Genomic DNA, 27,833 nt, shown 5'->3' on the forward strand with positions numbered 1-27,833 from the left:
ATCACAGGTGTTGATTGGGAGAGCTAAGACAACGGGTGAGACAACAGCGGGTAAACAGTTAAGAAAACAACAACGGGTTAATGGCGATGAATGGGCAGAGAGGGTCAGTTAGCTACACACAGGGCCTGAGTTCGAGGCTGGGGCCGACAGATAAACAAAATTAAGTACTGTGTTAATGAACAGTCCAGTAGGCATCAGCTGTGTAGCCGAGTGATCGTAGGGTCCAATGAGCAGCAATAGATGAAACAGGGAGCCGTTCGGTAGTCGAATAATACGCTAGGTGAGCGGGAGACACGGCGTTCAGGAAGCTAGTGGGCCGGGGCTAGCAGATGGATCATCACCAACATCCACGACTCAGAGGCCGGTTGAGAGCACATCGGCCGAGTTACATCAGCAGACCAGCAGACCAGTCGTGATGGATGGGCGGGGCTCCGTGTTGACAAAGGGTCCAGGCCAATTGGCAAGAGAGGTATTGTAGTTGGTGTACTTCGTTTGCTAGCCAGGAGATGGGCCTAGCTCGAGGCTAGCTCGAGGCTAACTGGTGCATGCTTCTGGACAAGAGCGTTAGCCACAATAGCCACTCGGTAGCAGCTAGATAGCTGCGAAGATCCGATGTAATGGTCCAGAGCTTGAGGCAGGAATCTGGTGATGTAGTGGGGAAAAAAGCAGTCCGATATGCTCAGGGCTGATTTCGCGCTGTGCAGACAGGCAGGTATTATCCGGGCTATCCGGGCTAAAGCGGCTGGTGTGCAAGCTAAAGGTGAAGACCCCTAACAGTGGCTAACAATGACTAAATAGCTCATAGCTAATTAGCTGGCTAGCTTCTGATGGCTAGCTTCTGATGGAGGTTCCAGTTATAAGGTCTAAAAAATAGCAGATCCTTACCACATTGGGTGAGGCGGGTTGCAGGAAGGGATATTTAATTCAAAAATGGAAAAAGAGATTGAAATATATTCAAATGTATACAAAAAAATGAAAAAGACTGAATATTTACATGGGACAAAAACAAACACGTCTTACTGCTGCGCCATCTTGGGATATGGGCTGTGAGCTTGTGTGGCCTACCACTTTGCGTCTGAGCAAAGTTTTCCAACATTTACTGTTTTCCAACATTTAGAAGGATCCCCAGCAGTCAAAGATAGAGCTTAAAAAGTAGCTGGATTTAGTTTTCTTAATCGAGATAGTACATCTGTTTCTCAATTGTCTGAAAGTTGCCAGTCCACTACAGAGTCAGTTTTCCTTGCTTTGGTCCAGGCCTGATTTCTTGTCTGAATGAGCTCAGATAGCTCAGAAGAAAACCAAGGGTTAGATCTATCTTTGACTCTGAATTGTTTAAAAGGGGCGTGTTTATCTGCCAGAGGAATAAATATGGAAGATACATTTTCAAGAGCCAACTCAGGATCAGGAATACAGGAGACAGTGGCTAAATCAAAGTAGAACATGTAAAAACCCTTGAGGAGAAAACTTTTTAAAATGTCTCTTCTTAATAAATTACACAAGGATTAGTATTTTGCTGTTTCATATCTCTAATATATACTATGGGAAAATGATCACTGAGATCAAATGCAAATTCTCCACTAGACAATATTTATAGGGGTTATCAGTAAGATTTAAATCAATCAATGAGGAGTTAACAGGGTTTTTCAAATTCAGTCGTGTGGGTTTTGAGATCAGTTGAGTCAGATTAAAATCAATGCATATACTCTTATATGGATTTGAGGCCAGGGATAGCCAATCTAGATTCAAATTGTCTAAAACGACAAACTCCGAAGACAGAAAAGGTGTTAAACGCTCAGATATAGAACCCACAGCATCTGCCATGGCAGCAGGGGGGTGGTATCCCAGCAACAATTAATGTGTATTCTGGTTTATGGACACATCTTCAACCAAATTTGTGTGTTTGATGACCTTGGGAACAGAAATATTTAAAGATTGGGATGCCATGAAATTAGATTTGACATATATGGCCACTCCTCCCCTTTCTATAATCTGTCACATCTAAATACATTATAATAATTTACTTCAATGTCTTTATTAGAGACAGAACCATTTAACCATGTTTGAATGTCAGGATACGAGTCCTGTACCCAAATGTCAATTGTATCCATTTTTGAAATCATACTTTGCACATTTAGGTGCATTAGCCCAATCCCCCTACGAGATGTGCTCTGTGCTCCCCGTCTCTGGCCCCAAAAGAGGCCCCAGCACCAAACACACACACACACACACACACACACACACACACACACACACACACACACACACACACACACACACACACACACACACACACACACACACACACACACACACACACACACACACACACACACACACACACACACACACACACACCTACCTCCTAAGGCAGGTGCTGAGAAATAGGCTCCCTGTGGCTCAGTTGGTAGAGCATGGTGTTTGCAACGCCAGCATGGTGTGTGCAACGCCAGGGTTGTGGGTTTGATTCCCACGGGGGGCCAATACAAAAAACAAGTGTATGAAAATGTATGCATTCACTACTATAAGTTGCTCTGGATAAGAGCATCTGCTAAATGACTAAAATGTCAAATGAAGGCATCCATTGGCTCTGCATTAAATTATTCAACCTGTGATGAATTATCATTTGCCCCCCCACAATGGGAGGAGCTGGGGGAATTCCTCTGCTGGACAGCAATTTATAGATTTTTTCTTCCAACTGTAGAATATCTGAAATGGTTGCTACACTACACATATCCATTGTGTTTCTATTGACATTGTATAACAAAGACGTTTGCTACAGAGGAAGGTTGCTCGGTGCAGTGTGGTGGTCTATGAGGGTTATTTTTAACCATATCAAAACAATAAATAATTGAACCTGAGTAGCTCCACCCCCAGCCACTTAGGATCTTAACGATAGAGGCAGAACGTAGCAATTCAATTCGATCATTAGGTGACATTGAAAATAAGTTGAGGCAACAACTGACAATAAGAAGGGGGGGGGGGGGGGCAGTTGACTTTTTAAGTCTCTCAGTTGAGGTTACTCGACAAGCAAAGGCTACAACTCTCCAGACTAGCTGCCTGCTTTACATTCACTCCCCTTTAAACTCCTCTCATCATCAACCTCAGCTCTTTGATACAGGTCATGGCACCAATGTAACCGACTGGTTTACACCCTGGCTGTTGATGCTCACCACTCCAACTAGCTTTTGGTCTGAAGACTACAATGTTTTTTATGTCCCAGACAAGGTTCCTCATCATGTGATTCTATGAATCACTAAAGAATTGGTACAACACTAAGCAAGAGATGAAAACAACTCCTACAACACTAAGCACACACTAAATATCTACTTTGGCTCACCAACAGGCAAAATGATGTCCTCATTCAAAAATAATAATACATACTTGACTCAGTTGCGAAGCACAACACTGTAACTGCTACATTTTGGGGAGACTGCGACTCATTATTTTGATACGTTTTCACGCAGGCAGTAGCCTTTCACACAATGGTCAGTTTGGCTATTTGTGTAATTCAATTAGCTACCATGAAATGTATTTGTCCAACCCCTCAGCTACCTAGGACTGCTCAGTAAATTAAGTCAATGTTGGTGTGCGGATAAAACGGGCTTGAGCCTTTGGTCAATCCAGTGGTCCTTTTTGAATTTATGATTTGAGAAATGTAAACCATCAGTTAGTGATCGGGCAAAAACCAAAACGTGCCCCCCTTGGGATCCCAGGAGGCGAGTTTGGGAAATGCTGGCCTAAATGGAGGACTTCAGTTTTTCCTATCTCAATTGCTTACATGTTTCTGAGGTCAGTAAACAAGAAGCGTGTGCGTTCCCCTTTAAGAAGCCCCCACCATTCCCTAGCGGAGGGAGTGTGAATGCATTCTCGAACAGCGGTTGAGGGGGAAAAAAATCCACCACCGGTCTGTTTCAAGTTCCCCCAATAGAAACTGTGCCTGATTTGTGGCCAATGTTGGAGATGTGAAAAAAAGGAGGAGGAGGAGGAGGAGGGGGGAGGAGGAGGAGGATAAGGAAAAACACTAAAGGGGTAGCTATGGAGATAGAACGTTTGGCTGGCTGCTTTCTTTGACAGGTGTTGAGTGGGGTAAAAGTCTTAAAACAGAATCCAGCATGTACGCTAAAGGTAAAGGAGCTGTCGTCCCTTCCGATAGCCAAGCGAGAGAAAAGTAAGTGAATTATGCACTATTTAAGAGTTTCACCTGGTTAAAAGGAATCTCCAACTTTCTAAACTATAGCTACCATAATGTATAGGTCTGTACATTACTCACTCGCTCTCCTGAGTGTTGTTTGCTCCCGCGGTGGTACGTCTCTAACTTTTTTTTTTCTTCTACTTTCTCGTTCTTTTAGAGGATATTTATTAAAACATGATCGCAACATTATCGCAATCAACCGAATAGTTGTTCATTTGGGGTTATAAATGTATCGCTGTCTAGAATGTAAATATCAAATATAGCGCCCATGCAGCGATTGCAAGAAATAACATAATTGCAATAACGATTTTGAGCATGACATTTTATTTTAGAAGATATGGAATCTAAGTATGTTGTTTTTCTGTAAGCAGTTGCATGCAGCATGGACGCTGACTCACATATTGTTTGAATGTGCAAAGTTTTGAGAGACGAGTTTCTAGGGATTTTTAAAATGCAATCGACCCATACAGTAGGTTTACTAGATATCTTCTCTAGACGTCTTATTATAGATTTCTTCTTACTCCATTCGTGTTAATGAAGAATTTGTGCTGGACATCCCACCTGAGCAAATGAACAGAAGTTCTGACTTGACTGTTAAATAAACTTTAGTTACAGCTACGTAAACTTGTAAGCGTGGTATATGTAAGCAATGCAGCCTAACACCAATGTTAAGAGGAGTGTTACTGTAAAATGTTTGTATATATATATATATATATATATATATATATATATATATATATCGAACTGATACATGTTTGAAAAGCCTTGGTCTAACACTTACGAACAAAATAACCTCAATCCTTTTGAAATAATGTGTCCAAATATCAAAGTGTCTAATTTGTGAGGCTTTGAATATTAATAATGGCTATATCATAGTACAAGCTAAGCCTTTATCCTCTTTGGGGGAAGGCAAAGAAACTGCCATAACTTTTAAAGTGTCAAATTAACGATTTTGATTATAAGTGGAGGCACAGATTTTAACCAGTGCTTTGCATAAAGGCAACATCTTATGTACTTTGTTGCTTTCTATGCGACACAAGCTATTGTGTTGTGATCCTGATATGATCATCACTTTGTTACATATTTAGCCTGCACACATGATGTAACGATGACTGTCACAACTATGAACGGAGTTTGTTGTCCCAAGATGACAAAGATAATGTGGAGACTTCGATCAAGGCACCTGGATAGCAGTGCTATCTCATGTTGCTTTTTTTCTCCTGCATGAATAAATACAGTACGTTTATCATGGAGAAACAGTACCTCGTTTCAAACTCTCCTATGTAGGCTTTTGATGCTTATCCAGATGTTTGTATTTTGTTTAAAATACAGTACCAGTCAAGTTTGGACACACCTACTCATTCAAGGGGTTTTCTTTATTTTACTATTTTCTACATTGTAGAATAATAGTAAAGGCATCAAAACTATGAAATAACACATATGGAATCATGTAGTAACCAAAAAAGTTTTAAACAAATACAAATATATTTTATATTCTTCAAAGTAGCCACCCTTTGTCTTGATGACATCTTTGCATGCTCTTGGCATTCTCTCAACAAGCTTCATGAGGTAGTCACCTGGAATGCATTTCAATTAACAGGTGTGCCTTGTTAAAAGTCAATTTATGGAATTTCTTTCCTTCTTAATGCGTTTGAGCAATCAGTTGTGTTGTGACAAGGTAGGGGTGGTATACAGAAAATAGCCCTATTTGATAAAATACCAAGTCCATATTATGGCAAGAACAGCTCAAATAAGCAAAGAGAAACAACAATCCATCATTACTTTAAAACATGAGGGTCAGTCAATCTGGAAAATTTAAAGAACTCTGAGAGTTTCTTCAAATGCAGTCGCAAAAACCATCAAACATTATGATGAAACTGTCTCTGAGGACCGCCACAGGATAGGAAGACCCAGAGTTACCTCTGCTGCAGATGATAAGTTCATTAGAGTTACCAGCCTCAGAAATGGCAGCCCAGATAAATGCTTCACAGAGTTCATGTAACAGACACATCTCGACATCAACTGTTCAGAGGAGACTGCGTGAATCAGGCCTTCATGGTCGAATTGCTGCGAAGACACCACTACTAAAGGTCATCAATAAGAAGAGATTTGCTTGGCCAAGAAACATGAGCAATGGACATTAGACCAGTGGAAATCTGTCCTTAGGTCTGATGAGTCTTAATTTGATATTTTTGGTTCCAACTGCCTTTTCTTTGTGAGACGCAGAGTAGGTGAACGGATGACCTCTGCATGTGTGGTTCCCTCCATGAAGGAGGTGTGATGGTGTGGGGGTGCTTTGCTGGTGACACTGTCCTCCAGGCTGTGTAAGGCCTATTTGACCTAGAAGTAGAGTGATGGAGTGCTGCATCAGATGACCTGGCCTCCACAATCACCCGACCTCAACCCAGCTGAGATGGTTTGGGATGAGTTGGATTGCAGAGAAAAGGAAAAGCAGCCAACAAGTGCTGAGCATATGTGGGAACTCCTTCAAGACTTTTGGAAAAGCATTCCAGGTGAAGCTGGTTGAGAGAATGCCAAGAGTGTGCAAAGCTGTCATCAAGGCAAAGGGTGGCTACTTTGAAGAATATAATATAGATTTTGATTTGTTTAACACTTTTGTTGGTCACTACATGAATCCATATGTGTTATTTCATAGTTTTGATGTCATCACTATTATTCTACAATGTAAAAAGAATAGTACAAAAAAAAAAAAAAAACCTTGATTGAGTAGGTGTGTCCAAACTTTTGACTGGTACTGTATATTATGTAGCAACAGTGGGCAGTGTTCCTTCAAAAAACATTCCAACTTACTTGTCGAAGTTGCCTTCATCCTATGGCTGACTGTGTGGGGATGATGAGGATTACTTGTAGACTTTCCTGCGTTAAAATTCACATTAGGAAATCAGTCAATTGAAACCAATTAGAATTAATTCCCCCCCCCACTAAAGAGCCTTTTTACAGACAGATACTCCTCAGCACCCCCCTTGGGCTGGCGTGGTTACACGTGGTCTGCGGTTTTGAGGCCAGTTGGACATTGTGCCAAATTCTCTAACATGACGTTGGTGGCGGCTTATGGTAGAAAAATTATCATTACATCTCTGGCAACAGCTCTGGTGGACATTCCTGCGGTCAGCATGCCAATTGCACGCTCCCTCAACTTGAGACATCTATGGCATTGTGTTGTGACAAAACTGCACATTTTAGTTACCTTTTATTGTCCCCAGCACAAGGTGCATCTGTGTAATGATCATGCTGTTTAATTAGTTTCTTGATATGCCACACCTGTTAGGTGGATGGATTATCTTGGCAAAGGAGAAATGCTTACGAACAGGGATGTAAACAAATGTGTGTACAAAGTTTGAGAGATATTAGCTTTTCGTGTTTATGGAACATTTCTGGGATCTTTTATTTCAGCTCATGAAACATTGGACCAACACTTTCATTGTTGGGTTTATTTTTGTTCAGTGCCTTCGGAAAGTATTCAGATCTTGTGACTTTTCCTGCATTTTGTTACATTACAGCCTTATTCTAAAATGTATTAAATAGTTTTTTTCCGTCATCAATCAACACACAATACCTCATAATGACGAAGCAAAAACAGCTGTTTAGAATTTTTAATAGGTAATATATATATATATATATATATAAATATATAAATAAACACTGAAATATTACACAAGTATTCAGAACCTTTACTCAGTATTTTGTTGAAGCACCTTTGGCAGCGATTACAGCCTCGAGTCTTCTTTGATTTGACGCTACAAGCTTGGCACACCTGTATTTGGGGAGTTTCTCCCATTGTTCTCTGCAGATCCTCTCAAGCTCTGTCAGGTTGGATGTGGAGCGTTGCTGCACAGCTATTTTCAGGTCTCTCCAGAGATGTTTGATTGGGTTCAAGTCCGGGCTCTGGCTGGGCCACTCAAGGACATTCAGAGACTTGTCCCAAATACACTCCTGCATTGTCTTGGTTGTCTGATGTCCTGAGAACTCAAGCAGGTTTTCATCAAGGATTTCTCTCTGTACTTTGCTCCATTCATTGCCTTGATCCTGACTAGTCTCCCAGTCCCTGCCACTGAAAAACATCTGCACAACATGATGCTTTCACCACCATGCTTCACAGTGCCAGGTTTCTTCCAGACGTGATGATTTGCATTCAGGCCAAAGAGTTCAATTTTGGTTTCACCAGACCAGAGAATGTTGTTTCTCATGGTCTGAGAGTCTTTAGGTGACTTTTGGCAAACTGCAAGCGGTCTGTCATGTGCCTTTTATTGAGGAGTGGCTTCCATCTGGCCACTTTACCATAAAGGCCTGATTGGTGGAGTGCTGCAGAGATGGTTGTCCTTCTGGAAGGTTCTCATCTCCACAGAGGAGGAACTCTAGAGCTCTGTCAAGAGTGGCCATCATGTTCTTGGTCACCTCCCTGACCAAGAATAATGAAGGCCATTGTGTTCTTGGGGACCTTCAATGCTGCTGAAATGTTTTGGTACGCTTCCTCAGATCTGTGCCTCGACACAATCCTGTCTCAGAGCTCTGTGGACAATTCCTTCGACCTAATGGCTTGGTTTTTGCTCTGACATGCACTGTCAACTGTGGGACCTTATATAGACAGGTGTGGGTCTTTCCAAATCATATTCAATCAATTGAATTTACCACAGGTGAATGAAGTTGTAGAAACATCTCAAGGATGATTAATGGAAACAGGATGCACCTGAGCTCGATTTAGATTCTCATAGCAAAGGGTCTGAATAGGGTGTGTTTATTTTTAATACATTTGCAAACATTTAAAAAAAACCTGGGGGGTATAGTGTGTAGATTGATGAGGGACAAAATGTATTTAATACATTTTAGAATAAGACTGTAACGTAACAAAATGTGTAAAAAGGGCAGGGGTCTGAATGCTTTCCGAATGCACTGTACATACTATGAGATTGGAATGCTACTGTGAAAATTATGATAATGCTCTTTTAGTATAAGAGCTGTTTGAAAAGACTGCCTAAAATGTTTTTGCATTGGTATTATGGGGTAATGCGTGTAGATTGCAGAGTTTATTTATTATAATTATTTTTAATCCATTTTATAATAAGGCTGTAACGTAACAAAATGTTAAAGTCAAGAAGTCTGAATACTTTCCGAAGGCACTGTAGATACACTTGTCCCGTATGTCCTTTTGTCTTGTTGTATATTCCACTCCACACATTTTCCCTAACAAGGAAAATGCAGTTATTTGATTGATTGTCATCAGTTTAAGCATTGAACCTTCTGACAGACACCGCTGCATGCTTGTTGGGTGTCTGTGTGTGAGTCAGGTAAGTAGCTGATGGCCAGAGTGAGGATTCAATGCCATTATCACCTAACTAACGACTCTGCCATGCACTGTAAGACAAACGCTTGTTTCACACTCTTTACACTATTGTTATTCATGATGCTGTCCATGTTGTCTGAAGGCTTGTTAGATTAACTCCTACTTTATTTGGAAATTGAAATGAAAAACCCATATGGTCTCTTTGTGCAGGTAGTCCACTTTGTGGCACAGCGAAGGGGAGACTGGAGAGTCAAGGTGTCTAGTGTATATAACCACTAGTAGAGAAGATTCAAGTTATAAAAAGTGCACCACGGATGGAAACGGTATAATGGCTTAAAAAAGCATTGGAGGAATCTAGGAGTTTGTTGACAAAATTACTGACATGTTAAAATTAGGGTTGTCAAATGATTAAAATAATGAATCAAGGTGGTGGCATTAGTTAATTGCAAATTCAAATTTGGTCCTAAAGAAAGATTTTTCCAGTTAAAAAGTACCTAATTGAGTTACAGGCTTTGATTGTAAGGGACGGAAACAATTATATTCATCAGAATGGTTTAATATCATTTTCACCATAAACAACACAAAAGTCATTGTAACATACAGCTAGCTATATAAGTAGGCCTACTTCCTCTTATCAATGTTGTTGAAGTTTAACACTCACTCACTCACTCACTCACTCACTCACTCACTCACTCACTCACTCACTCACTCACTCACACCGGCCTACACACTCTCCCTCCCTCCCTCCCTCCCTCCCTCCCTCCCTCCCAGACTGTTTCACTTACTGCTGCTGCTGCTTCACACACATCCTCTCACACACATACACACAATCTTACACACCCCATTCTTGCATATGCAGCCTACCTTTTGAAGCATCTCTTTGAGTAGCCTATTCCTTTTCAGTTCTTCCTGTGCCATCCAAATTTGTGCATGGCCTAGTCAGTGATCAAGTTATCAGGTTGCTGGCTAGGTAACATGACTAGCTAGCTAAACAATGTTTGTTATCAAAGCAAAAAATATTGGCTTGAGTAGTTTAAAACATGTCTGCAACATTAGCACGAATCCACGGCAGAAAGAAAAACCATAGTTCTAGTAATATTGGGTGTAACTTTTACATGATTTTGTCTAGAGGCATACCACAGATAAAACAATGAGACTGATATTTCACCGGATGTAGAAATGTGAATCATCCGCTTGGCGTTTCCACTCACTACCAAATATGATGGTGAGAGGAAGCCCACTGGCCGGCAGTGGGAGGAGATGGAATGAGATTTAATTTTGGCGGACAAATTTTCTCATCGATGAAACATTTGATCTCAATACAGTTTTCTGTTCCCCAAACTAAAACCTGTTACAAAAAGAGTGGAATAAGTTTTGTAGAATTGACCCTTTGCCAAAGTTGTAAAAAATGGCATTGTTTAGGAGTGCAAAGGCGAATTGAGTTATTGCACACACGCACTTCAGAGGTATGCGTTACCTAACAGAAATATGCATTCTAGAACACGCCAGTAGGATCTCACTAGCTTGTGCTTGGCTCTGCCCGCCACCTTGCTTGTTCGGCCCACTATGACACGTGTTCCCATTGGAAACGACAGACTACAGCCCATCTTGGGTTAGTTCTAAAAATCTTTGGGCACTGTCTTCAGCGATGTAAAGACGCAAGCATTGACTATAGCTGTGTTCCGTGTTGTGTTCTGCACTTAAGTGTCTGTGTAGAAATACATGCACTTAAAATGTTCTGTGCGGTGAAGAAATGGAGACGGCGATAAACGTGTAACTTTGAAAGTCCTAGATTGAGGGATGGTGTCATTCAAGAAAGTGCTTGTGTACTTGAGGAAGAGGCCGATGCCTGTGGAACAAGAACGCTGTGCCCTTGTGACGAGAGGAATTAATTACACCTCACACTCACTCTTTCTGCATTGATTTAATTTGATTTTAACTGAGGTTTAAATAGAGGCTCCAACATTAATATGACCTGTTTGTTAATTACAACTCTTGAAATGTCCTGAGAAACCCGCCATCGCCATCACAGGGCCCTTCCATTGGATGAATAAAATCTATGTTTTTCATCATGAAAGTTGGTAGTGCTTGACCCTGTCACACGTGTTGTAGTCTATTCTTCTATGCATACACTATAGTTATAGGATAGGCCTGTAAGACATTTTTATCATATTTAATGTAATTGAATATGTTGAATAAAGTGTGTCTCAAGTGTGAAGATGAATTTGTTTCTTTACATCCACACCCTCCCCTCAACGCCCCTATATTTGTATTTAGTTCTTGAGGTCTGAATGCACGGTTTTTGATTTGACACAGATGGTCCTGCCGTCTGCGTTTTGGCCTTTTGACAGACAAAGAACCACATACTCAACGCACACAAAAACACGGCACTATTTTGTAAAGAACCTCTGATTTCCTCTGCTTTGCTTGGAAGAATTATGCTCGTATTCAGAGGTGTTAGCAGTCAATTAATTTAGCTTTTTGTTAGATGCTATTCATGCATCCGCACATATTTGTTTTCTCACTTGAAATAAGTGAGACAGTATAAATATTGAGGCTACGTGCATTAAGTCAGTAATGGGGTTGGTCACAGCACAGACCAACTTATGAAGTGCATGTGTGTATGCTGTTTATTACACTGGCTCCCATTATTATAGAAATGTTATAGAAACATGATACACTACGTGACAAAAGTATGTGGACACCTGCTCGTCGAACATCTCATTCCAAAATCGTGGGCATTAATATGGAGTTGGTCCCCCTTTGCTGCTATAACAGCCTCCACTCTTCTGTGAAGGCTTTCCACTAGATGTTGGAACATCGCTGAGGGGACTTGCTACCATTTAGCCATAAGAGCATTAGTGAGGTCAGGCACTGATGTTGGGTGATTAGGCCTAGCTCGCAGCCGACCTTCCAATTCATCCCAAAGGTGTTTGATGAGATTGAGGTCAGGGTTCTGTGCAGGCCAGTCAAGTTCTTCCACACCGATCTCAACAAACCAATTCTGTATGGACCTCGATTTGTGTATGAGGACATTGTCATGCTGAAACAGAAAGGGCGTTCCCCAAACTGTTGCCACAAAGTTGGAAGCACAGAATTGTCTAGAATGTCATTGTATGCTGTAGCATTAATATTTCCCTTCACTGGAACTAAGGGGCCTAATCCAAACCATAAAAAAACAGCCCCAGACCATTATTCCTCCTCCACCAAACGTTACAGTTAGCACTATGCATTGGGGCAGGTAGCGCTCTCCTGGCATCCGCCAAACCCAGATTCGTCCGTCGGATTGCCAGAGGGTGAAGCGTGATTAATCACTCCAGATAACGCATTTCCACTGCTCCAGAGTCCAATGGTGGTGAGCTTTACACCACTCGAGCCGACGCTTGGCATTGCACATGGTGATCTTAGGCTTGTGTGCGGCTGTTCGGCCATGGAAACCCATTTCAAGAAGTTCCCGACGAACAGTTCCTTTGCTGACGTTGCTTCCAGAGGCAGTTTGGAACTCTGTAGTGAGTGTTGTCTGTCCTCGGTTGCAATCTTTACACGCTACGCTCTTCAGCACTCAGCAGGTCCGTTCTCTGAGTTTGTCTGGCCTACCACTTTGCGGCTGAGCCATTGTTGCTCCTAGATGTTTCTACTTCACAATAACAGCACTTATAGTTGACCGGGGCATCTCTAGCAGGGCAGAAATTTGACGAACTGACTTGTTGGAAACCTGGCATCCTATGACGGTGCCACGTTGAGTCACCTGAGCTCCTCAGTAAGGCCATTCTACTGCCAATGTTTGTCTATGGTGATTGCATGGCTGTGTGCTCGATGTTTATACACCTGTCAGCAGCTGGTGTGGCTGAAATAGTCAAATCCACTCATTTGAAGGGATGTCCACATACTTTGTGTATATTTAGTGTACCTTTTTGTTTTTATGTAGCTAATGAATTATTACCTATAGACAGTGTACTGTAGTAGTAACTGTATTATTAACTTAGAACAATACCTATTAACTGCTTATTCCATGTATAAACCCTGTCTATTTGTATTCTGTTAGTTTTATTCTGTGTGAAAGAATACCGTCTTAATGTATCAATTGCCACAAAATGAAGACTTTCAGGTTAGAATACAATGACATCCTTTCAAGCAGAGCATGTCCATAGTTGTAGAGTCAATTGAGCTGCAGGCTAGCTCCTCCTGGTAAAGAAACAGATGACTTTGGCAATGGGAATCCAGCTCATTGTGTGTGTGTGTGGATTAACCCATGCTGATTTAAGCCATGCGTGTTTACAGTCTTTTGACACTATTTTGTGATGGCAAAAAAATGACTGCCAATGTAGGAAATGTTAGTTCTTAGGCTACCTGTTTATGGGATGGAACTCTACCATATTGGGAATGAAGTGCCTCGTCTACTCCTCCTCCTTTGTTTACAAAACATGTCATTACACATCAAATCAAATTGTATTTGTCACATGTGCTGAATACAACAGGTATACCTTACAGTACCTTACAGTGTAATGCTTACTTACAAGCCCTTAATAACCAACAATGCAGTATAAGAAATAGTTAAAATATTTACTGAATATACATTTAAGTAAAAAATAAAGTAACACAATAAGATGACATAACAATAATGAGGCTATGTACATGGGGTACCGGTACAGAGTCAATGTGCAGGGGTACAGGTTAGTCAAGGTAGTTTGTACATGTAGGTTGGGGTAAAGTGACTTTGCAGAGATAATAAACAGCGAGTAGCAGCAGTGTAAAAACAAAGGGGGGGGGGGGGTCAATGTAAATAGTCCGGGTGGCCATTTGATTAATTGTTCAGCAGTCTTATGGCTTGGGGATAGAGCCTTTTGGACTTGCCGTAGCAGAGAGAAAAGTTGCGGTAGCAGAGAGAAAAGTCTATGACTTGGGTGACTGGAGTCTTTGACAATTTTGTGGGGCCTTCCTATGACACCGCCTAGTATATAGGTCCTGGATGGCAGGAAGCTTGGCCCCAGTCATGTATTGGGCCGTACGCACTACCCTCTGTAGCGCCTTATGGTCGGATGCCAAGCAGTTGCCATACCAGGCGGTGATGAAACCGGTCAGGATGCTCTCGATGGTGCAGCTGTAGAACATTTTGAGGATCTGGGTACCCATGCCAAATCTTTTCAGTCTCCTGGGGGGGAAAAGGTGTTTTTGTACCCTCTTCATAAACTTTTTTGGTGTGTTTGGACCATGATAGTTTGTTGGTGATGTCGACACCAAGGAACTTGAAACTCTCGACCCACTCCACTACAGCCCTGTTGATGTTAATGGGGGCCAGTTTGGCCTTCCTTTTCCTGTAGTCCATGATCATTTCCTTTGTTGCTCACATTGAGGGAGAGGTTGTTGTCCTGGCCTCTGACCTCCCTATAGGCTGTCTCATCATTGTCGGTGATCAGGCCTACCACTGTTGTGTTGTCAGCAAACTTAATGATAGTGTTGGAGTTGTGCTTGGCCACGCAGTTGTGGGTGAACAGGGAGTACAGGAGGGGACTATGCACGCACCCCTGAGGGGCCCCGGTGTTGAGGATAAGCGTCGCAGATGTGTTGTTGCTTACCACCTGGGGGCGGCCCGTCAGGAAGTCCAGGATCTTGTTGCAGAGGGAGGTGTTTAGTCCCAGGGCCCTTAGCTTAGTGATGAGCTTTGGTGTCGAACACTATGGTGTTGAACGCTGAGCTGTAGTCAATGAACAGCTTTCTCACATAGGTGTTCCTTTTGTCCAGGTGGGAAAGGGCAGTGTGGAGTGCGATTTGAGATTGCGTCATCTGTGGATCTGTTGGGGCGGTATGCAAATTGGAGTGGGTTTAGGGTTTTCGGCATGATGGTGTTGTGAGCCATGGCCAGCCTTTCAAAGCAGTTTATTGCCGATGTGAGTGCTACAGGGCAGTAGTCATTTAGGCAGGTTATCTTCACTTTGTTGGGCACAGGGACTATGGTGGTCTCCTTGAAATGTGGATATTACAGACTCGGTCAGGGAGAGGTTGAAAATGTCAGTGAAGAAATTTGTCAGTTGATCCGTGCATGTGCTGTGTACACGCCCTGGTAATCTGTCTGTCTGGCCCAGCGGCCTTGTGAATGTTGACCTGTTTTAAAGGTCCTGCTATCATCGGCTATGGAGAGTGTGATCACACAGTTATCCGGAACAGCTGGTGCTGTCATGCATGCTTTAGTGTTGCATGCCTCGCAGCGAGCATAAAAGGCATTTAGCTCATCTGGTAGGCTTGCGTCAGTGGGCAGCTGGCGGCTGGGTTTCCCTTTGTCCATAATAGTTTGCAAGCCCTGCCACATCCGACAAGCATCCGAGCCGGTGTAGTAGGATTCAATCTTAGTCCTGTATTGATGCTTTGCCTGTTTGATGGTTCATCTGAGGGCATAGCGAGATTTCTTACAAGCGTCTGGATTAGTGTCCTGCTCCTTGAAAGCGGCAACTCTAGTCTTTAGCTCGACGCAGTTGTTGCCGGTAATCCAAGGCTTCTGGTTGGGATATATACGTACTGTCACTGTGGGGACGATGTCGTCAATGCACTTATTGATGAAGCCGGTGACTGAGGTGGTATACTCCTCAATGACATTGGATGAATCATGGAACATATTCCAGTCTGTGCTAGCAAAACAGTCCTGTAGCATCCGCGTCATCTGACCACTTCCATATTGAGCGAGTCACTGGTACTTCCTGCTTTAGTTTTTGCTTGTAAGCAAGAATCAAGAGGATAGAATTATGGTCAGATTTGCCAAATGAAGGGCGTGGGAGAGCTTTCTATGCGTCTCTGTGTGTGGAGTTTTTTTGTTTTTCAACCTCTGGTTTTACATGTGACATGCTGGTAGAAATTAGGTAAAACGGATTTAAGTTTGCCTGTATTAAAGTCCCTGGCCACTTGGAGCACCGCTTCTGAATGAGCATTTTCTTGTTTGTTTATCGACTTATACAGCTCGTTGGGTGCAGTCTTAGTGCCAGCATCGGTTTGTGGTGGTAAATAGACGGCTACGAATAATATAGATGAGAACTCTCTTGGTAGATAGTGTGGTCTACAACTTATCATGAGGTACTCTACCTCAAGCAAGCAATTCCTAGAGACTTCTTTAATATTAGACATCGCACACCAGCTGTTATTGACAAATAGGCACACACCCTCGCCCCTCGTCTTACCAGATGTACACGGAAAACCCAGACAGCTCTATTATCCGTGTCGTTGTTCAGCCACGACTCCATGAAGCATAAGATAGTAGAGTTTTTAATCTCCCGTTGGTAGGATAGTCTTGACCGTAGATCATCGAGTTTGTTTTCAAGTGATTCCACGTTGGCCAGTAGAACCGATGGGATTGTGATTTACTCATTCGCATATGAATCTTAACAAGGCACCCCGATCTTCTCCCTCTGTATCTCCGCCTTTTTGTCACGCAAATTACTTGGATTTGGGCCTGGTCTCCGGAGAGTGGTATATACTTTGAATCGGACTCATTAAAGAATTTTTTATTTTTATTTAACCTTTATTTACTAGGCAAGTCAGTTAATTAAGAACAAATTCTTACTTACAATGATGGCCTACCAAAAGGCATCCTGCGGGGACGGGGGCTGGGATAAAAAATATATAAATACAGGACAAAACGCACATCACGACAAGAGAGATCTTAGACAATAACATAGCAAGGCAGCAGCACATGACAACACAGCATGGTAGCAACACAACATGACAAAAACATGGTAGCAACACAAAACATGGTACAAACATTATTGGGCACAGACAACAGCACAAAGGGCAAGAAGGTAGAGACAACAATACATCACGCAAAGCAGCCACAGCTGTCAGTAAGAGTGTCCATGATTGAGTCTTTGAATGAAGAGATTTAGATAAAACTGTCCAGTTTGTGTGTTTGTTGCAGCTTGTTCCAGTCGTTGGCTGCAGCGAACTGAAAAGACGAGCGACCCATGGATGTGTGTGCTTTGGGGACCTTTAACAGAATTTGACTTGCAGAACGAGTGTTGTATGTGGAGGATGAGGGCTGCAGGCAGTAGATATCTCAGATAGGGGTTAGTTTTGTTAGGCGAGTAATCGCTCATAAGCGATCACTCGGTCATAAGATATGGTAGCAGCAACTTGATGTGCAAAATAAGTTACAAACAATGCGAAAAAACTAACAAAATAGCACAGTTGGTTTGGAGCCTGTAAAACGGCAGGCATCCCCTCTGGCGCCATTCCTGTCAACTGTGTCCACATTTGCCAATACACTCTTAATTACTGTAGGCTTTTGTGAAATGACTATCTTGCATTTACTTCGACTCCCTTCTCCATCACTTCTCCTGCGTACCTTATCAAATCAAGGCCATGCTTTCACTGCTGAATTATTGAAATCAAGACCGGAAAGTTAATTTGCTAACAGACTGTGCTTTAGCTGGCTAAACTTGGCGGAGGTGCTTTCATGTCTAGTGGGAGCGTAGTCTGGGAGCCTGGGGCGAGATGTCAGGACAGGTGTGTTCCTGGGTTGAGGTGGGAGATCTCTTGAAGTGTGGACATAGTGCAAAGCTCCGAGCTTACTGTGGAGCTGGGGGCTGCTGTCTGCCTCCCTGGCCCTGCCTCTAATGTTAAGGCTAGCACACATCACACCGAATTTGGATCTCTTGTTCGTCTGCCGATCGTTCACCACGCAGTGTTTTTAGGGACCACCCACTTTTCTAAATGTAAAATCAGTTCACATTGCAAATTGCATTCAGAGGTGCTAAATACTCTCAGTCAGCGTACGCTATTGGTGTGTCTGAGCCCTTAGTCACTACAGAGGGGATCAAACTCAACCACCCACTCAATAGTCATTCTCTGACTGAGAGAAGTCAGCTGGCCTCCGATTTCCTCATCTTTCCGCAGCATGTCATTTGTATGAACATTATCCATGATGATGGGGTTTCTGTGGCCTCTGACCTCTTTACCTGGAGTGTCACGGCAGGGCAGAGAGCATTAGGTGAGAGGGGTAGAGGGGTGGATGAGACCAGCTGAGCAATCAACTAGGATGTTGAGATTATTTTCTAGGCACCTGACAGACAGGAGAAGAACGAGCAACACGCTTGATACTCGGGGGTTGTAGATATATTATTATGGAGATGTTCCCATTGGGAGGTCAGAAGACATGGTGTGTGCACTAGCTGTTTCTAGTTTCAGAGAAGGCTTTTGTATGAACATATGCCTTGTGTTTGGTGTCGTGGCTCTGTCTCCTGTCATGTCTGGCCCTGTGGTTTCCACAACGGTCGTTAGCCCTTTTGTCATCACACAGTAGTCTTAACGCCTAGAGTTTCCTCGCTCTCTCTTTCCCTCTCCACTGATTCATCTACCTGCACAGGAAGAGTCTCCACAACCCTCTTCCCTTGGCGGAGTTACACTCAGTGCTTCTGACAGTGCAACAAAAGGTGTCCCCCGAAGCCAGGATTGAATGAGTGTTTTTAAATAATGCATTAGAGAAGGGGCAGGTGCCCATCACCAGGGCATAGAACCCCAGATCACACCAGTCTAGCCATGAAAATTTAATCAACTCATGGGAATCTCTGTTCGATCCAGTTCAGCGTGGACCAGCTTATATAAGCCGATGCATGCCGCTGGGTATTACACACAGCCAAGAGGTAGTCTTCTTACATTTTACACCAACTGCCTCCAGTCTTTACCAGAAAACAGAAGAGTTTAAACAGCCGCACTATCACTCTGAGAGGGAGAGCACAAGTACTTCCTGGTTAAAGGAGCGACTAATTTTTGACTGGTTTCATTAAGTTAATTCAGAGCACACTCCCTGCGCTCAGTTCTCGCTAGCTGGTTTTAATTGAAGGTGAGACCTGATTACTAAACAGCACCAAACACTTTGTTTTACCAGGAACAGTAGTGTCGTGAGACAGTCGCCTCTAAGATCAGATAAGTATGAAAATATTCCAGCCAGAAATTTGCTCCATCGCGTCATTCATTTGTATATCATGCCATTACCTATAATCCATTGTTCGGCGACCATCACCCTTGACCTACCCTCTAAGCAATCACTCCACCATAAAAAATACACAACCATAAAACAGAGACCGAGCAGATAAAACGCTCAAGACATAATTGCGTTCATTGCTTCCAGAACCTTTTGTTTACAGTAGATTACTGAAATGAAAGGTGTAATGAATGTCTGATGTAACAATGAGAAATAAAGGTGCAGTATGCAGAAATCGCCCCGCCATTTCCTTTTGCCAAAATTCCAATAGTTCACCAAATTTCAGTTTGTGACAAAACAAGCAATGAAGAGAATCATTGTACCATCTAAACCGCTGTGAAATATCTTTTCAATAACAACAAATATTGTATTTTCAGCTGTTTGAAGCTAGTGTACAAAACTGACACAAAAACAAAACTTAAGAACGGGAAGCATAGAAATAGCGCACATAGAACATATCTACCACTTCTTACACTTGCTTTCAATGAGAATGACAGATGAATTTGGTCAGGTACCCCAAAAAGTGACATATTGCAGCTTTAAGAAGATAGGGCCCCCTTTAACTAATGTCTAACGTTAGTCAGAACTGGTTTTTGGCAGATGGTGGAAGAGAAGTCTCCCACATGAAAAGCAGGCATATCGAAGGAATGATTACTTCGAGACAATTATGTCCCTGGTGCTTGGTTCAACACAATTCAATATCATCAGCCCAAGTGTTTCTGAGCCTCTGCTGCCACAGTGGACGTAACCTGATGTGACCAGACTGACAGGGGTCCCTGTCCTGTCTAAAACCACAGTGTTACTGAACTGCCTTGTTGTCCCTCTGTTCAGTCTAGCTGGGGAGAACAGGGATGTTTTCCCCCCTAGCAGAGTGTGGGTTCAGCATTAGTCCAGGAGCATTGGGAGCACAGTAATTGCCAGGACAGGCGGCTAAATGACAGTCGTAATGGATACCAAAAATGACAAAAATGCATGCGGCAGTGTGGCTTGTCAGATAGTGTGGCTCCGAGCCTTACTTGGCTGTCTCTGCTTGCCTCTTGTTTTCATCAGCCTTCATGTTAAAGGAGGAGCTCCTTAAACCACAGAGTTGTGGCATAGTTTTTTATTTTCTTCTTTTTTCTAGAGCTTCCCAATGGCTGCTCCTTAGAGACAGCAATGTTTTTCTGCCTATCCTCATAGTGAAACAGTCTCTGGTTCTTACTGTACATGTCAATACTGTGGTCATCAGGGTTCCCTAACTGGCGGCACGTGGGCTGAATTTGGCCTGCAGGTGGTTTTATTTGGGCCCAGTTTTCTGAGCAAAATGTTTTTATTTTTTGTTGAATTTTCATTTTTGGACATAAACTGTAAAAACACCAAGAAATCTGCTCTAATGGATTTTAATTTGGGAAATCTGTTCCCCAAGTATTTCCACACATAATAGAGAGACACCTGATCATATACAAATGTAAGCAAGGTTTGAAATTATGTTTCAGTCAAATATTATACAGTATCATGGCCTCCCGAGTAGCACAGTGCTTAAGGCATCATTACAGACCCGGGTTTGATCATAGGCTTTCACAGCCGGCCCTGACCGGGAGACCAATGAGGTGGAGCACAATTGGCCCAGCATCGTCCGGTTTAGGGGAGAGTTTGGACCGGCCGGGATTTCCTTGTTCCATCGTGCTCTAGCGCGATGGACTTCGGTCGCCAGCTGGATGGTGTTCCCTCCAACACATTGGTGCGGCTGGCTTCCGGGTTAAGCGAACAGTGTGTCAAGAAGCAGTGCGGCTTGGCAGGGTCGTGTTTCGGAGGACACATGGCTCTCGAACTTCGTCTCCCGAGTCCGTCCGGGAGTTGCAGCGATGGGACAAGACTGTAACTACCAATTGGATATCACGAAAAAGGGGCAAAAGTAAGAAAAGAAAGACAAAGAAACTTATACAGTATCTGTTTGGGCTTCTTGTGGTCAATTTGCAGTCTACAAATTGTTTGTAATTATGTTCCGACCATCCACTCAAGAAAAAAATTGGCCGTGACTGAATCTAGTTGAACTCAAATACGATTGTTTTTGATTGTGACAAAGCCTTCCTTCTCCTGCTTAATTCCACTGGCCTGTAAGGAGAGATCCAGTATAGCCACATTTTTCACCTGAGCACCAGTGGGTTAGGCTGCCTGCTACCCCAGGAGGGAGGGAGGGAGGGAGGGTGAGAGATTCTCCAGAGTGAGGAGGAGGGGAAGGAGGAATGGAGGAGGTGTGAGATGGAGCCTCAATGTTGACCCTTTTCTCTTTGTTTTACAGGTTAGCTTTATATGTGTATGAGTATTTGCTGCACGTCGGTGCACAGAAATCAGCACAGACCTTCCTGTCAGAGGTAAGAAACAGCTTTAGAATAACTTTTGAGGTGAATGGATGAATGGGATTTTTCTCCATTGTATAGCGAGGGATGGAATTTACATTTAGCGGTAGCCCTGGGGTCAAGGAACAGTTTAGTAATCTCTGCTTTGTAACACCAAGTAATTGGATCCCAAAATGTTGTATACAATGATTTAAATGTAATGTGCCAAGACTAAGCTGATGAATAACAGCAGTATTAGTCTTAAGATTTCTATAAGGACAATACAAAATGGCAGCTATTCTATTTGCTTTCCATAACAACACCTAGGCCACGCACTTCCCCTATTAGTTTGATAGCCCCTGAACTGTCGGTGAGGTAAAGCCCTTCTAATGTGTTGCATCATCTTCCTTAATGGACATCCTTCCTCATAATGGCCTAGTATTCAGGCCTTCCCCTCTATAACACCTCCACGTCTTAAGCAGCTCACTTAATATTGTACCGTTATAGATGTGGAAGAACTTTACTGGCACACAAATCACTGTGGACTATATTATTCATGTTAAAGACAAACATTATATTTCTATTATATGTCCGCTGTTCCCTTTCCTTAGGGCCAGGAGAATTCCTGACCACTTATCTTGTGCAGGAAGCCATAAGTAGGGCCATGAGTTTTTCCTTCCCAGGTTACTTAGTCAGGACAAATTCATGTCCCTGCTTATACCTCTCTATGTGCCTCTGAAACTTTTAGCAGTTAGGTTAATTAAACTCCAGTATCCTTAATCAGTGATACCCTGGATGCTCATACTAGTCTATTTAACTCCTATATTCTTTACCATTCATTTAGCCAGCAGTGAGAGCTCGACACCTCTAGAGTGGTGTTGATGCCTCTGCTCATTTGGTTCATAACTGTTCTTAAACACTTGCCTAATGCAAAATACATTAGTTTTACTCCGCAACGAGTATGGATCGGAGTACCTCCTTGACGATTTCTAGAACGCAAACATGTTCTACCTGTTCTGATTGGTCCCAGAAACCGATGGTTTGAGCCAGAACACACGTAGGTAAAGCAGCGTTTTAGAAAATGTGTCATTGGCTTTGATACTCTGGTTGGTTAGAAGTTATCCAATTGCTGATGACTTTATTTTGTACAACACCCCTAATTTTGAGATAACCACAAACAACTTCAATGATGGCAGTCTTCGACAGAAGTATGTAGCGATCATAGAGCAGCGGAATAATTCAGTTTGAGTCGTCAGGCAATTTAAACACTCCCATGTGTTAGTCAGATTAAGTAAGTGTAGTTTGATGGGTGAATGGGTACGCTTAATAATAGTGTTCTTAACCCCCGGACCTGCTAAGGTGATCCCTTTCATGTGCAATGAAAGGTTGTGATGTTTCTACTTTATTTAATATAAAACACTCTCTGGCCTATGTTCAAGCACAGAACTATTTCAGTGGTGTGATTCACCCAGCTCACATTTCCACATTTCTCCTCGCTGTATTATAATCTGTTCAGCTGTTATCATGTATTACAGCATTGATGTTCCACCGCTGTTCATGACTGTACCTGTGTGTCATTGTGTTCAAACATGCTTTGAGGTATATGTATGGAGCATGACCCAGGCCTACATGAAATATTTGGAAGATACAGACACAACATTGTTTGCCTCAGTTGGGTTTCCCTTTGTCAACCACACAGGAGGAGGAACGTTAGACGACAGTTTTCTAAAACGGCCTCATTTTCTTTGAGATACTCTCAAGACGTGGAATCAATGGCACAACATTATACACAGTATGCTATATTTATTTCCCCTCGAGCCTTACAGTGTAGGTAGCATAAATGTAACAACATGTAACATATGGATTTACATTAGTATACACATTAAAAGTCCCAATGCAAAGTTACACCTCACTTTTTCTATTTTTCGAGTTATAACATAAAACCGATCTGAAAATCTTGTCGGAAAATGGATTTTCCGGGGTGTGGTGTAATATGTAGGACACGGCAAGCGAGCCCATACCCTATAATGTAAACTCCAACAGAAATAACTTTCAAATGTATAACTTCAAATTGTTTGCGCTGATGACTACTAGTTTCAATTACATTTTCAACCAACTTACAAGCAAATACGTAATAAATGTATTTTTACAAATCAACCTGCAAGGTTGCTAGCCAACTAGCCTGCTAACATTAGCTTTACCAGCCTGTCAACATTACATTAGCAGTGCATGAGTTAGCCAGTTGCTATCAACCCCTAGCTTACAGCTACATTAAAGTAAACCAAAGTTTTGGAACTACATAATGCCATCTAACCAGTTTTGAAAGAATATTAACTGCATATAGCCATCTTAGCCAGCAGCCAGCTAACATGAACTATTTAGCCAACTAGCTAGTAGCCTAGCCAACCACCACAGTTTGGTCGGTAAGTTAGAGCCCAACTACTGGAGATAAGCTAGAACACAACTAACACAACACAACCAAAACATAACCGCAGATTGAAAGCAAAGAGATATTGATTGCTGGGGCCCACCTGATTTGTAAAACTTTTAAAAGCGTGTATGCTGAGTTGGCGACCAAAGCAAGGGGGAGGCAGGCGCTTCGCCGGGCAGAGGGAGAGTCAGGGAAATCTAAAATGGATAGATTCCAGATGTCCGTCAGCTAGTGCGCTAGAACTAAACCAAGGTGGAAAATCCTCTATCGAGTCTCCATATGACGTTGACAAATAGTGCATTGTGGGTAGTTAAGAAGATGTCGGGAAATAAGTTAATAAATATGTAATAACCCAAAAACATAACTGTTTGTACTTATAGGTAACCAGATCGTGACTACAACTAAGTTACTTACTAAAAGTCTTTGACCACACTGTTTTATTACATTGGTGAGTTAAACTCAAGGTTCCTACCCTTTAAACTTAATTGTTGCTCGTTATCTTTCACAATTAATCATAAATTCCATATGTGGAAGTATTATAAAAACATAACTGACCTGTTATAAGAGAGCAGCCTTCAATGGGACTGAAATAATCTGTCACTCTCAGGTTAATGATCATATTATAAAAGAGTGGATTTCAAGGTAGCTGTTCAGGTATTATGTGTGTTTGCTAGGCTAAATCAAGCCACAACCTGGCCAGGTTAACACAACAGAACGTCATACAGTAGTCTAGTCAATCACAATGCTGAGAAATCAATCCATCAAACACCTAACTTGCCCAAATGCTTTTGCCTCCCTCTGCCTTAAACCTTTCAGTACAGCAGCAGGGTTTGACTAAGTGCCAACAAGGCACAGAAGTGGACTAAAATATTAATTACAGATCTGGGACAAGCTCAGAGAGATTAAAGGTCCAATGCCTTTTTTTTATCTCAATATCAAATCATTTCTGGGTAACATTTAAGTACCGGACATTGATTGTTTTCAATTAAAATTGTCAAAAATAAACAAAAATAGCTTCTTAGCAAAGAGCAATTTCTCAAGCAAGAATCTTTCTAGGACTGTCTGGGAGTGGTTTGAGCGGGGAGGGGAAAACTAGCTGTTGTTGGCAGAAGTTTTGGAACTCTTTACTGAGTTACAGTTTGTATAAGGAAATCAGTCAATTGAAAATAAATTCATTAGGCCTCATTTATAGATTTCACCAGTCAATTGAAATAAGTTAATTAGGCCCTCATTTATTGATTTCACATGACTGGGAATACAGCTAGGCATCTGTTGGTCACAAATACCTTTAAAAAAAGTAGGGTCGTGTATCAGAAAACCAGTCAGTATATGGTGTGGGCACCATTTGCCTCATGCAGCGTGAGAAATATCCTTCGCAGAGAGTTGATCAGGCTGTTGATTGTGGCCTGTGGAATGTTGTCCCGCTCCTCTTCAATGGCTGTGTGAAGTTGCTGGATAGCGGCAGGAACTGGAACACGCTGTCGTACATGTCAATCCAGAGCATCCCACACATGCTCAATCGGTGACATGCTTGAGTATGCAGGCCACGGAAGAACTGGGACATTTACAGCTTCCGGGAATTGTGTACAGATCCTTGTGACATGGGGCCGTGCATTATCATGCTGAAACATTTTTCATTTTATTTTATTTATTTAACTTGATTTAACAAGGCAAGTCAGTTAAAAATAAATTGTTATTTACACTGACATGAGGTGATGGTGGTAGATGAATGGCATGACAATGGGCTTCAGGATCTCACCACGGTATCATTCAAATTGCCATCGATAAAATGCTATTGTGTTTGTTGTCTGTAGCTAATGCCGGTCCATACTATAACCCCACCGCCACCATGGGGCACTCTGTTCACAACGTTGACATCTGCAAACCACTTGCCCACACGACGCCATCTGCCCAGTACAGTTGAAACGGGGATTCATCCGTGAAGAGCACACTTCTCCAGTGTGCCAGTGGCCATCGAAGGTGAGCATTTGCCCACTGAAGTCAGTTACAATGCTGAACTGCTGTCAGGTCAAGACCCTGGTGAGGATGATGAGCACGCAGATTAGCTTCCCTGAGATGGTTTCTGACGGTTTGTGCAGAAATTCTTCGGTTGCGCAAACCCACAGTTTCATCAGCTGTGTGGGTGGCTGGTCTCGGAGGATCCCACAGGTGAAGAAGCCGGATGTGGAGGTCCTAGGCTGGTGTGGTTACATGTGGTCTGCGGTTGTGAGGCCGTTTGAACGTACTGCCAAATTCTTGAAAACGACGTTGGAGGCGGGTTATGGTAGAGAAATGAACATTTAATTATCTGGCAACAGCTCTGGTGGACGTTCCTGCAGTCAGCATGCCAATTTCACGCTCCCTCAAAACTTGAGACATCTGTGGCATTGTGTTGTGACACAACTGCACATTTTAGTGGCCTTTATTTGTCGCCAGCACAAGGTGCATCTGTGTAATGATCATGCTGTTTAGTCAGCTTCTTGATATGCCACACCTGTCAGGTGGCTGGATTATCTTGGCAAAGGAGAAACGCTTACTAACAGGGATGTAAACAAATGTGCGTATGGAACATTTCTGGGATATTTTATTTCATCTCATAAAACATGGGACCAACACTTTACATGTTGCATTTTATATTTTTCTTTGGTGTAATTTACGGCCTGGTGATGTCATCAGGCAGGTGTCATCCTGTGAGGATCCAAGAGATCAGGTTACAGTGGATCAGCTCTACAGAGCTCTCTCTCTCTCTCCAAAGCCGAGGGATGTGGGGGTTTTATGACACCTCAGGTCGATCGTAAACCATTAGGCAGCAGACGAGTCCTTTGGGGCCTAGTTTGGGTGATCAGAATGTCTGCTTGCCTTATGAAGTGTTAACCAACCCAAAACTACAACATCAAACAATGGACACAGGGACAATATTTCATCCTTCGAAATGTTGGTAATGAGGGATCTCAGTGCAAGAAGCGTCACTACAGTCCCTGGTTCGAATCCAGGCTGTATCACATCCGGCCATGATTGGGAGTCCCATAGGGCGATGCACAATTGGCCCGGCGTCATCCAGGTTTGGCTGGGGTAGGCTGTCATTGTAAATATGAATTAGTTCTTAACTTGCCTAGTTAAATACACTGCTCAAAAAATAAAGGGAACACTTAAACAACACAATGTAACTCCAAGTCAATTACACTTCTGTGAAATCAAACTGTCCACTTAGGAAGCAACACTGATTGACAATAGATTTCACATGCTGTTGTGCAAATGGAATAGACAACAGGTGGAAATTATAGGCAATTAGCAAGACACCCCCAATTAAGGAGTGGTTCTGCAGGTGGTGACCACAGACCACTTCTCAGTTCCTATGCTTCCTGGCTGATGTTTTGGTCACTTGAATGCTGGCGGTGCTTTCACTCTAGTGGTAGCATGAGACGGAGTGTACAACCCACACAAGTGGCTCAGGTAGTGCAGCTCATCCAGGATGGCACATCAATGCGAGCTGTGGCAAGAAGGTTTGCTGTGTCTGTCAGCGTAGTGTCCAGAGCATGGAGGCGCTACCAGGAGACAGGCCAGTACATCAGGAGACGTGGAGGAGGCCGTAGGAGGGCAACAACCCAGCAGCAGGACCGCTACCT

The 27,833-nt window shown here is 42.7% G+C and overlaps 1 protein-coding gene across 2 annotated transcripts in view; it reads left to right on the forward strand.

Annotated features, from left to right (window-relative positions):
• Positions 1-3,947: 3,947 nt before the first annotated feature.
• Positions 3,948-27,833, forward strand: part of LOC115192615 (single-stranded DNA-binding protein 3) — a 120,810-nt gene continuing 96,924 nt past the window's right edge. The window contains exons 1-2 of one of the 2 annotated variants that reach the window (XM_029751328.1): positions 3,948-4,168; positions 21,740-21,812. In XM_029751328.1, the coding sequence (XP_029607188.1) occupies positions 4,113-4,168; positions 21,740-21,812 (129 nt within the window). In that variant the 5' untranslated portion in view covers positions 3,948-4,112. The remainder of the gene's footprint in view (positions 4,169-21,739; positions 21,813-27,833) is intronic. The other variant, XM_029751330.1, reaches the window with a different exon arrangement.

The sequence above is a fragment of the Salmo trutta genome, chromosome 4, assembly GCF_901001165.1.
Source record: "Salmo trutta chromosome 4, fSalTru1.1, whole genome shotgun sequence".
In the NCBI taxonomy this organism is placed as follows: Eukaryota; Metazoa; Chordata; class Actinopteri; order Salmoniformes; family Salmonidae; genus Salmo; species Salmo trutta.